At 45.3% G+C, this 12440-nt stretch overlaps 1 protein-coding gene across 4 annotated transcripts in view; it reads right to left on the bottom strand.

Annotated features, from left to right (window-relative positions):
• Nucleotides 1-12159, bottom strand: part of LOC102384621 (transmembrane protein 68-like) — a 22412-nt gene extending 10253 nt beyond the window's left edge. Inside the window, exons 1-4 of one of the 4 annotated variants that reach the window (XM_006032434.3) lie at nt 12030-12159; nt 11837-11961; nt 7580-7744; nt 5952-6145 (exon numbers count right to left, since the gene is read on the bottom strand). In XM_006032434.3, coding sequence (XP_006032496.1) covers nt 5952-6145; nt 7580-7744; nt 11837-11961; nt 12030-12076 — 531 coding nt within the window. In that variant the 5' untranslated portion in view covers nt 12077-12159. Of the gene's footprint in view, nt 1-5951; nt 6146-7579; nt 7745-11836 lie in introns of all 4 variants that reach the window. The other 3 variants (XM_006032435.3, XM_006032433.3, XM_006032436.3) reach the window with 3 other exon arrangements.
• Between the last annotated feature and the right edge of the window lie 281 nt (nt 12160-12440).

The raw sequence follows: 12440 nt of genomic DNA, 5'->3' as shown, positions 1-12440 counted from the left end.
TTTTTTTTTTTTTTTTTTTTTTTAAACTCTTCCAGGATGAACTCCTTGGGGACTGTTTGATAGTCAGGTCCACCCTAGGAGTGTGCCGAGGTGGTGGTGACTATCCTGGAGGACCTCTGTCAAAGCACTTGTTCTCAACCTCCTTAGGCTCAAGGCACCCTTTGGAAAGTGCCAGCTCTTAATTTGCATATATCTTTTACTACATAAAGATAGAAGACCAATTTTTCTATTGCAAAGAACTCAGAAAGACCACAAGAGGTCAGAATGTTTTTAACAATGTGGATTCCTTTTTAAAATCTCTGGGTTTCTATTGTTTGGGGTGCAAGTATGATGGACAATACTAACATTGAGTGACACCCCACAGCACCCTTGATAGGATCTCAAGACACCCCAGGGTTGACAGTCACCATGTCAAGGAGTTAAGTGGTTATTTTCAATCAAAGCAAAAACTTCCTGACTGACTTGGAAGTTGATCAGCAGTCAAGAAATGCAGCAAGTGGACTGAAATGGCAATGTACTGACATGCAAGAAAATGGATTAATACACACAGCTAGCTATCCATGTGTTAGCCTATAAATTGAATAACATGCATCTAAAGATGCAAGTTTTCTGAAAAATGTTGGATTTGTGTACCCTGGCATCTACTCCATCTGCCAATAGGACGAACTAGTCAACTGACAGCAAACAGTGCCTATTAGCTTTCTTTTACTCATAAGCAAACCTGCAGTGGGACTGGAAGAAGTCTCCTAGGACATTGCAACATAATTCTCAAGGATTCAAAGGGATTTCAAGATCTAACCTAAGTACTCTTTCTATACTACTCATAACTAGGTTTCAGAGTTGGCATCAGCTTTCTGAGCACTTCTGCCCTTCACTTTTCATTGCTCGAATAATCCACTGAAATGCAACTACAATTTCATAGGATAAACACTGGCTTTTTACCGGAAGCCACACTGTACCTCAGCCCTCACAGAGGGCACTAGGAGTGCAGTCAAAAACTACCTCTTTCCCCCCTTGTCTTCCACATCTGTTCGGTGTTAACACCCTGCATGGGTGCAAAATGTTTTCTCTGGCTGTAGTCAATAGTTACTCCAGCCGATCAGTTTGGTTACCCATTTCCCAAATTTCCCTTTTCCATCCCTTTTTCAGAGATCCTTCTCCCAGCCTGAGAGCAGCTTACCAATCCTGGGAGTAATGGAACGAGCTTCCCCTCCGACCTCAGGAAAAGGTAATACTAGTGCAGGGGTTCTCAATCCCCGGGCCGTGGCAGGTCGGCTGAAGATCCACAGCAAAGTTGGGTGGGGGTATTCTTACCCGTTTCCGACCGGAAATTCCAGCCACGGTCAGCCGCAAGTGCTAGGCCACGGTTTACCAGGGTGGGGCATAAAAACTTTGGGAACCCCTGCTTTAGTGGATATATTCCAGTTTCAGGAAGGGAAGGATGGCACCCAATCTCAAACCAGGAAACCTTTAATGTGCTCATCTGCAAGTTCCTGCTCTTCACCCTGGCTGCCTCCATTTGATTACAACAGGCAAATAGTCCAGTCTCTCAACTTACAGGAAGTTTCTGGGCAAAAGCTTGAGACAGGAAAATAAGTTCCTGCACGTTGTGGTAAAAAGAACTGCAAGAACCTTTCACTCAGTCTCTCCATAGCTTCAAGAGTTTTCAAAGTGCTCTGGGTGTTGTCCACATGTCTCAAAGCAGGGGATTGCAGCAAATCCCTACTTAAACTACTTGCTGGTAGGAGGGCCCCCTGCAATGAGATGGTAGAGAGCCCTAAGGCAAAATGAGGCTTTTTCAGTCTTTATCATAGTAGCTAGGGTCGGAAGGGACCTAAACAGATCATCAAGTCTGACCCCCTGCCTTCGGCAGGAACGGATGCTGGGGTCATATGACCTGTCAGGTGTCTATCCAGCTTCCTCTCAAAAACCTCCAAGGTAGGAGCGAGCACCACTTCCCTTGGAAGTTGGTTCCAGGTCCTAGCTACCCTAACCGTAAAGTAACGCCTCCTGATGTCTAGCCTGAACCTGCTATCAACTTGTGGCCATTATTCCTAGTTACCCCATGTGGTGCCTGGGGGAACAGGGCATCTCCTATTCCCTGCTGATCCCCCCTGGTGAATTTGTAGACAGCCACCAGATCCTCCACTCAGCCTTCTCTTGTGGAGACTGAATAGGTTCAGGCCCTCTAGTCTCTCCTTGTATGGCCTGCCCTGCTGCCCCCCGATCATGTGAGCGGCCCTCCCCTGGACCCTCTTAATGCTAGCCACATCGCTCTTGAAGTGCAGTGCCCAAAACTGGATGCAGTACTCCAACTGCGGCCTAACAAATGCTGCATAGAGAGGGAGGATCACCTCCCTGGACCTGCTTGCGATGCATGACAAGGTGCAGTTAGCCTTACTGGACAGCTTCCTCGCATTGGTGGCTCATTTTCAACCTGGAGTCAACAATGACTCCAAGATCCGTTTCCACCTCTGTGCTGATGAGAAGGTTGTTCCCCAGCCTATAGGCATGCTGCTGGTTCCTTCTCCCTAGATGCAGTACCCTGCACTTGTCCGTGTTGAATTCCATCCTATTCTCATCTGCCCATCTCTGTAACCTGTCCAGATCTAGCTGGATTCTGTCCCTCCCTTCTGTCGTGCCCACCTCGACCCACATCTTGGTGTCATCAGCAAACTTCAACAACGTGCTTTCCACCCCCTTGTCCAAGTCATTGATAAAAATATTGAACAGTACAGACCTGAGGACCGAGCGCTGGGGAGCCCCACTGCCCACATCCCTCCAGGTCAAAAACAACCTGGTCACCACCACTCCGATGCCTACAGTCAGATGGGTGGCTAATTGGCTGGACAGTTGCACACAATGCCACAGTCACCTAGTTGTTTTTTTTTTTTTATGAGAATAGGGTGAGAGACAGTGTCAAAGGCCTTCTTAAAGTCCAGGAAGACTACATCCACCCCCATGCCTTTGTCCAAGGACTTTGTGACCTGATCCTAAAAGGAAATAAGGTTAGTTTGACAGGATCTTCCCTTAATGAACCCATGTTGGTTCCCCCTGAGCATGATCTCCCCTGCTGGTCCCTCGCAGACATGCTCCTTGATAATTATCTCCAAGATCTTCCCCAGAACCAAGGTAGGACTGATGGGCCTATAATTACCTGGGTCCTCCTTTCTCCCTTTCTTGTAAATGGGGACCACATTGGCCTTTATCCAGTCATCCAGCAGCTGACCAGAGCTCCATGAGTGCTCGTATAGTTGTGCCAGGGGCCCTGCAATGACCCCTGCCAATTCCCTCAGCACCCTTAGATGAAGAGCATCCAGGTCTGCTGATTTGAACACATCTAGCCCCTCCAGAAGTTCCCTAACTAAGTCATCCCTAACCTTAGGCCTGGCGGTGCCTCTCCTGAGTCCTTCCGTACTCCCGGTGGGGGAGATGTCCCAGTCCCTGCTCATCCATCTTTGAAAGTTCATTCTAGTACAGACCCACAAATTCCATGGGGCCACTGAGGCCAACAGATGCCCCACTAGAACTGTAATAATTGGTCGGCCCCATCTCAGATACATGGCATGTGGCACTGCATGCTATATTTCACACAAGAGGTTTGCAACCCAGAATATGTCCATCTACTCTCCCCGAGACAGACCTGACAAGCATGAAGGGGACAATCCCTCATATGGTACTAGTCTCCCCTGCGCAGCTGTAAGAATCTGTTGTAAAGCACCTGGAGGAGAACAAGGTGATCAGGAAAAAACAGCATAGATTCAGCAAAAGTCTAGTCATGCCAACTGACCTAATTTCCTTTTAGGATAAGGTGTCAGACTTGTGGCAACTCCATCCTTGGAATATTTCCAAGAGTAGGTTAGACAGACACTTGCCTAGGATGCTTTAGGACAGACTGATCCTGCCTTGACCAGGGGGCTGTATTGGATGACCTCATGAGTTTCCTTCTGGCTTTACTTTCCTGTGATCTGGCCACCATGCACACTTTTGTACCTCCTCACCTACCTGTGTGACCTTAGTGATGGATACTCACTGTTTAGGTTAGGAAACATGTACAAAATCTCCATCATTTACCCACACTATAAGTAGGAGACCGAATCAGTCAGTCCTCAGGTCCATTCTTGCTGATTCGGACTTCCCAAGAAGAAGCCTCTCTATCCACAGTTGACAAGTAACAGTCCTTCTGCTTCATGGGGGCCTCATTCCTGGCTCCCTGTCAGGTGCCTTTCAGATTTTTTGGCCAGAAAGTGACCAACAAGCCTTCCTGCCTATGCCTCTAAAGGCAACTGGGTAAAAATTGAAACAGGATAGAAAAGGCTACCAATGCAAAGAAGATGAGGGAGGAAGAGAAAGCAGAGGTATGTAAGATTTAAAGACAGTATGAAAAGAAAGTATTTGGAGAGCCACTGGGTATCAACAGTTTAAACAAACAACACAAACAAAGATGGCCTGAATTAGAGACTTCACTGTGGTTTTGGAAGGTAGGGGAAGAAGCACCAGCAACAGGGTTTAGACATGGCCTTCTTGTACATGAGGTCACAGCAAATGCAAGAAAACTGGGATGTGCATGAAATCCAAAAGGCAGGAAGGATTTCAGACCTCAGGGACAGAGAAAATATTGAGAAAAGAAGGAAAAATGGAGATTTAGGTACGTGAGTAGGCAGGTCCATACGCTTCTCTTTCATTGTATTGTGATCACTGGGACCTCTGCCCCATCTGCTCTCCCTCTTGCCTGACACATCTTAATATTACTATTCTTTGCAAGTATGGATGGCGTTTAGAGTGATGGTCGTACTGATGAGGGTCAGTTTTCTGCAGGGCTCCACCACCCCTATACCCTGCCCCTTTTCTCTTGGGTGACAAGTCATCCTTCTATGCTGACAAAACATGCGAGTCATTCAGTCTCAGCTTCCCCCAGCCAAATTTGGTTGCTGATTCTGCAAAGCATTGGCAACTTTCCTTTCTGCTGGGTCTCTTGAATGTTACAGCCTAGCTTGCGGCAGTCTTCCTCCTCCCAAGGACTGACAGATCCTGGAGGACAAGATCTCTACTTGCTGGTCTCCTAGATTCTCAATTAGGCAGCTCACTAGATCCCAGGTGTATGTTCTCCAGCTTAGTTAACTATAACTCAGGTGCCCACAGGATCTAACTTGCCCCTACCATTGCTCCCTGGCCTGGAAGTACTGAATAGTAAACAAAAGGAAAATAGGCTCTCTTCCCTTTGTTTGTATTACTTTCTCAGGGAAAGATTCAGAACCCAGGTTCAGAGGTCCAGGTCAGCTCCCTGTAGCTGGTTCATACCTGGTAACTGTTTATTCAGTTCCTCCAGGCAAATCTGTCCTTTGCCTATGCTACTAGGGTTCCCTGAGGCTAACACCACCTCTGGCACCGGTTCACACTTTCTCTCCTGCTGGGCTCAATAATCTTTCACTGGACACTCTCTCCAGGTGTCCTCATCCCTCCGACCGGTGGGTCTACCCACAAGTAACTTACAGTCTAGTGTTACTCATCTTGATTCATAGACTGAGCTGGTCATACACTTCTGGTCGCTGTATCCTGGCATCCCACGAGGGTTTGACTGGCTGGGTCCCTGTTGCGGCAGAGCCCCTCTACCCTGCCCTGCTGCACCATCTCTTTTCCCTGGATGCCAAATACTGAACCTCGGCATTCTCTGTTACACTCCCCAGGCTTCCACTCGGCCAATCAGCACTGGTCCCCAGGGCATGTGTTCCCCGGACCCGGTATGCGACTCCAGTTTCACCCCCGCCTCCCCGCTGACCCCGAGCTCCTTTCAGTGCACTGGGAAAGCGCAGCCCATCTGGACCCTGCCAGGTGGGGTCCCTGCCCCCCAGCACTCACAGTGAAGCCAAGCCCCCTTTGTGGTAATTCATTTGTCTGCCAATAATCTTGATTATATTGAAATGATTGATGCTCACAGGTATGTTACTCACCACTTTTGCATCTATAGCCAGGTGAGCAAAGCCTTTACGATGATCCCATACAAGTCTGTAAGTTTTGTCACTAAAGAAGGCTTCTCGAGCACCACCTGGTGCAATACCCACCAGTTCACCATTTTTCAGTGCATTCATACATTCTTCCCTTGTACCATGAAGTACCTTAAGAAATTCTAAAAGTAGTTTAAAGCCTGCAAAAAGCATACAGCAAATATATTATTAAAATAGAACTTAAAACATGTCATAAGTACAGCTTGCATATCAAAGAAAAAACACAGTAAAATAAAAACATTATTATTAAAGTTAAATGGCTACATACTTAGAATATAAGACCAACAAATGTGCTGGAGAAAGTAAAAAGTAATGCATGAACAATGCACTTAGCCTGATACTTTAGCTGGAGAAATTTGAAGAAGAACCTGTCTAATACTTGCACTTCAAGAAACCAAATACAGGATACACTTGTCAATATTTTTCCATAATTACTTGTACTTGTTGTACTACCATGTATAGGTTGCCTTAGTACAACTGATAACCAGGGATCCTGATTTTCTCTGATTTAATTAAAAATTTGCTAAAAAAGAAAGAGACACCCAAATCCACATTTTTCCATGATTAAAACATTTTTTTTAAACAAAAAGCATCACAGAAAAGTGTCGATTTGGGTTTAAAACAAAACAAAAACAAAAACAAAAAAATCAGAATATTTTGGATTTTTTGTTTTAAAATCAGAGAAAACCAGGATCCCTGATGATAACATGCATGTATTCCTCTTTCGTTCCTTCACCCTTTTTTTTTTTTTTTAAATAAGATTAATCTAAATTACATTTATTATTTAAAGCTTCCAAAACAAAATGTGTCAGGAAATGCAAGGGAAATCCCTATTCTGAAAGCCCACATGCTGGGCAGGTGGATAGGCAGGAAGCATCCTGCTAGATTTAAAGACCTCCTAGAATATGCATAGAAGTAGGAAGCACATAGTGAGCTCAATACTTGCAGCAAGGAGGAGTCTGGCTGCTGTGTTGGGAGCCAGAGCCAGAGCCAGAGCAAGCTAGGATATGCAGGGAGTATCCTGCTAGATTAAAAAAAACAAAACCAAACTCCTAGCATTTGCAAAGTAGGTAGCATGCAGTGAGCTATACTGCTTGCTGCCAGAAGGAGCCAGGCTGCTGTGTTGGGAGCCAGAGCCAAAGGGCTCCTCAAGTGCTTGGGATGAGGCAGAAGGGCTTGTTTTTGTTTATGTCAGCTTGGTGGTACTTGAAGACTGTGTTATTTGGGAGGACTGGCTGACAAGCTCCTCAGGGAGCAAAGCCACCTTTCTATTGCATAAAGAGTTTAGAGAAATTCCCCATTACAAGGTCAGTAATAATGACCCTGCCCCGGAAATTTTAAAAGTTAAAAACGGGAAAGAACAAAGAATTGTGTGTAAACTGTATGCAAATTTGAGATGGGTGTGTTGCATTCCCCCAACATCTAAATTCACTGTCAGCGTGCAGTATGGTCCTAGCTGACTATGCTAATCATGTGTCTCACAAGTATTATTGATATGAAGTGCATTAAAACACAACACAACACAGTTTCATATATGTGAAAGCATTTAACTGTTTCCAATAAAAGAATTTTACCTGGTAGTTTATGGAGCACATGATCAACTACGGAGACGCACATCCGGTGTGTCAAGATAAAGTACCTAGCTACAAAGAAGACGTAATCTACAGGAATAGCGCCATGGTAAAAAATAACAACACCTGGTCCTTCTGGTATGTTTTCCAAACCATGAAGTTCATAACCTATTTGAAGTACAAAGTATAACATTGTTAACGTTAATTTTAGGTTACTTCAAATTTGAATATTAGGTTTTTGCTAGACAGAAGCATGAACTTCAGCAGCAAGCAGTACAGAGCAGGTACGTCAAGAACTTCCAATGCTTGGTACCGTAGTAAGAATTTGGGCCCAGATTCATAAAAGGCATTTAGAGATGTTTCTACTGAGCACAGCACAACCCAAGGAATTTAGACACTTCAGCATGACTTAAGAATTGAAGAGCACAAGTGTATGCATAAGTACCACATTCTCTTGCATACAACACACCCCCAAACAAAAAAAGGGTCGCGGGGGGGTGGCTAGAAGGCAAAAATGTAGAAAGATTTTGCATCATCATGGCTAACTGTTTCTTGGAGGACTTGTTCTATCGCACAGAATGTGAAGGAAGTGTAGCATCAGAAACTCCCTGGTGTGGCAGACTGTACAGATGCCACACTTCCTGAAGACTGTTTCCAAGAGGCCTTACTCTATGTCATGTGAGGTAAGGCCTGGACCCTTGCAAAGCACAGCAACAAGATTGCTAGTTCTTTACTAAACACAGTTCTCATACAAGTGTTGTTTCTACATCAAAATTCTCAACAAGATTCTATGAATAGCTCACTTACTATTTCAGGCACAAGCTACAATGCTCACCCAATAGTTACGGGTGCGAGCAGGTTAATACAAGATTCTGCCCCTTCAGTTTGCTGTGCAGACACAGTGTGAAGATGGCTCCTGTTTGTATGCCATGCACCTGCCTTCAAGAGTGCTACTTTTCAAAGAAGGAAAACAGCTTCCCTACCTAAAACACACCCTCCAATTGGGGTGGCAGTGGAGTGGGGGGAAGGCGAATGTTTTGTGACAAAACATGATATGTAATGTTTTCAGAGAAAGTTAAAATAGTTTAGACAAAAAGAGATTTGTTGATTTCAAGAGGGACTTTTTTGTTCAAAAAAAACCCTTCCTCACCCAGAATACCAAGAACCCAGGGTCAGAACAGTCACCTGGGATGTGAAAGAACTAGGGGTGCACCAATAGACATTTTGGGGGCCGATAATGATATCCAAATTCTAAGGAGGCATATCGGCCAGTACCAATCCGATTTCCAATACAGAGTGGAGAGCTGCCTCCAGCTGGTAAGTCCATTGTGGTGGAAGGGGAGGGAAGATCAACCCCTCCCCCTCCCCCGTGGTCTGGGAGAGGGCAGGGGCAGCAGCAGGCACTGCCCAGTCGGGGTACTGCAGGGCACGGAATGGAACTGCAGTTTGGGGGTGGTTCCCACTGCTGCTTGCACCCTGGGAGGGCAAGGGGCATTTCCCCCGGATCAGCATGGGGCAGGACAGGTGAGCTCCAGCTGTGGGCTGGAGCTGGGGCTGCGCCGTGCTCCTCTCACCAGGGGCAAGGGTGGCCTGCAGCCCCCACAAATTTCACCCTAGTTCCCTCCCAGCACCATAGTCGCCGCACGCCCATCGCAGCCCCAGCTCTTCCTGGCACATGGGGACAGGCAGGGGATGAGGCAGGAAGACCTGGGGCTGCATTCAGCGCGGCACTGGGAGGAAGCTACAATGAAATCTGGGGTGGCTGCAACCCTCTCTAGCCCCCACCCTGAGCCCAGTCCCCGATGAGAAGAGCCCCGCACAGCCCCGACTCTAGCCCACCGCTTCAGCCCACTTGCCCCACCCCATGCAGATCCGGGGGGGGGCACTCTGCCTCTCCATGCCCTCCCAGGGTGCAAGCAGCAGCGGGAGCCACCCCCCAAACCACAGCTCCATCATGTGCCACACCCCATCACACCCTGGCTCGGCAGTGCCTGCCCCTGCCCCTTCCCCCTCCCTCACCATGGGGAGGAGGGGTTGCTCATGCACGGGCATCTTTCAGCCAAATTATCAGCTGCATTGGGATAATTTCCGACACCGCCAATTTTCTTCATATTGGTTCCAATCTAGAAAGAGCCACCTTCAAGTCGGCTAGAGTGAGGAATAAAGATTGCTCATCTAGGAACTAGGAGAGTACTTCCTGGATGAGCAGTGGGCACAGTAGGGTACTGACATCTGTACTTTTTCAGAAGTGAGAGTTAGCCTAGCTCATCTAGGCAACTCTGGGATATGCCTCATGGCTGACAATCCCAAGCAAAGACAAGTGCCTTTCTCTACCCCACAGCTGAATGTCATCTTGAAAAGGCCTATCTTGAAGAACAGAATCATGTTTCCCAGTCCCTTCTCCCAGGCCTCGCTGCAAAGTTGACATTGAATGAAAAAACAGGTTTGGGGACTAAAATGGAGAAGACTGGATTATATCCAGGATAACATTGGGGATTTCAGTTCCACTTATGCCAAATATGAAGGTGGACTTATGAAGATTTCTGTGCAAGATTAAAACATTAGACTGAAATTAAAGGAAAGCAACCCACAAAAGTTAGACCCTGGATGATAGCAGCATCAGTTGAAATGTAAAGGAAACTCTTATCCTGTTCTTAAAACAGAACTAAAGCCAAATTAGACAGAAAATGAACAGCACCACAAAAGGGGCTGGAAGGAAGAGTGGTATTTCATTCTACTCTGGAAACTGAGACACTGCACTGGGTATTTAGTATTCATTGGATAAACAGAACAGAGAACAGCAGGGAAATTTCTGCCCCATCAGGAACAAGGAAACAGGAACACAGGGCACTCTTCCTTGCAGGGCAACATCTCCGACATCATCCAAGACCCCCAAAACCAGAATAAACTGAAAGAAAGACTTGCTGCCATTTCTTTTCAGTCACTGTAACTCAACTATATTTGTTTAAACAGGGGGAAGAGAGGGAGTAGCAGGAGAAGGGGTTCCATTTCCTAAGAAATTAATGTTCACCAATAAGGTAAATATTTAAAAACTGGCACAATGTCCAGTTAAAATGAGCTGTACTTTTCGTTTCCAAACAGCTCTTACATACATTCTAGAATCTTAAAATTAATGTTACATTGACATTTCTAGAAATAAGTTCTGGCAACAAACAAAAATCCCCCCCAAACATGATTCTTTAAAATTGGATCCATTTTAGCATACAGTGAATTGCCAGTGTTGTTGTTAGAATACGAATATAAGTAACCATTTTTCTTTCAAGGAAAAACAAACCACAAATAAAGAATATTAATTCTGTTTACCATCTGTGTGCTTACAGCTCATGCATTTCCCAATATATTCCACTTTTGACACTTAAATAATAGACTCTTTGGGGAAGAGATTCTTGCTTACTATGCGGCATCTAGCAAAAACTAGTACTGGTTTCTGAATAGGTTCACCAGGCTTGCCATCTGTCTATAAATAACCAAGCTATAAATGTCTGCCTACAGAATCAGTAAAAACATGAAGCAATGGGAGCTGGCTGAAGTCCTGTTGGGGAAAAGAAGGTGGAGCCCATGGTAATGTATGGACAACACAGTAGGGCCACTTCGTGTCTGAGCAGGAGAGCAGCACCTCAAATGGAGCTCTAAGGACTTTGTGGCTCACAAGGTTCTCCAAAGCTCCTTTCCTAAGCCCCAACCATGTGCTACAGCTAATGCTCCCGATGCTACCTCCCATCTGCCTGTAACACTGATGGGTGCCAGGTATGGAGATAGAGGTCCTGGCATGACAGACCCCAAAGGAGGACAGGGAGAGTGGGACTGGTGGGAGGCAGTATGGTTGTGAGGGTGAACAGGGGACCCCTGAATGGGGGTAACATGGTGTAAAACCACTGCTGCAGTCAAGTAAGGTTGCCAAACCAAGAAAAAAAAGTTACTGATAAGTTTGAAAATTTTCACCAACAATCTTTTTTTTGGTTTGTGTGGGTTTTTTTTGTTTTGTTTTGTTTTTTTTAAACACACTACGATTGGAACCAGGCCCTCATCCAGGGTCTGGCAGAAGGATTATATTTATATAACATAAAGCATGTGTCAGTAAAAAAGGTTAGTTGTCATTAAAAGGTTTGCAGATTGTCAGTAAAGAAAATTGTCTTGGGTTAGTCATCCTGGGGTTGAAGAAGCCTAACATTTAAATTTTGGGGTAATTCACCTAATTAAAAACAGATTTAGAACTACAAAAAAGGAAGTCTAACTTACCATGCCACATTCTTGCATACAAATCATAAAGGTATGCCCAAGTTTGCCTTGCATTGTCCCAGAAATCATCAGAACAATTTGTTTTTAGCTTAGAATTCCTGTAATAAATTACAATGAGAAGAGAACTGAGGAAGCCAAAGATAAGCAGCATCCAAGGAAGTAAATAAAAGGTTAATATTGAAGCCATCACCACCTTGGTGACCCCGTGATTAAGGTATGTCCCCAGGTACTCCATGACATTCCATTGTTCTAATATGTGAGAAGAGAAGCTGATAGAGATCATTGGTATCTCCCCTGCAGACCAGCCCGGTACTTCTTGTCCTCTCCTGTAAGAAGTAAAACAGAAAGAGAATGCAACTCCCTCCACAGTCATGGCAGCTTCTAAGCTAGAGCCAAAAACAGAGAGCCTACCAACATCAATAACAACAGTTAGCACTAAGCATAGGGGCTAATGTAAGGATAAGATCCATTCGGATAATTATTTTACTGTGTGGATGTAGTCATTTAATAAGCAGTATTGTTTGTAGTACTGGAGAATTTCCACTTATACACTTGCTACCAGCCTTTGAATTTAATAATTCATTCAGCTAGTATTCTTTTACAG

This window comes from Alligator sinensis, unplaced genomic scaffold (assembly GCF_000455745.1).
Source record: "Alligator sinensis unplaced genomic scaffold, ASM45574v1 scaffold999_1, whole genome shotgun sequence".
In the NCBI taxonomy this organism is placed as follows: Eukaryota; Metazoa; Chordata; order Crocodylia; family Alligatoridae; genus Alligator; species Alligator sinensis.
This window is presented reverse-complemented; position numbering and strand designations above follow the sequence as displayed.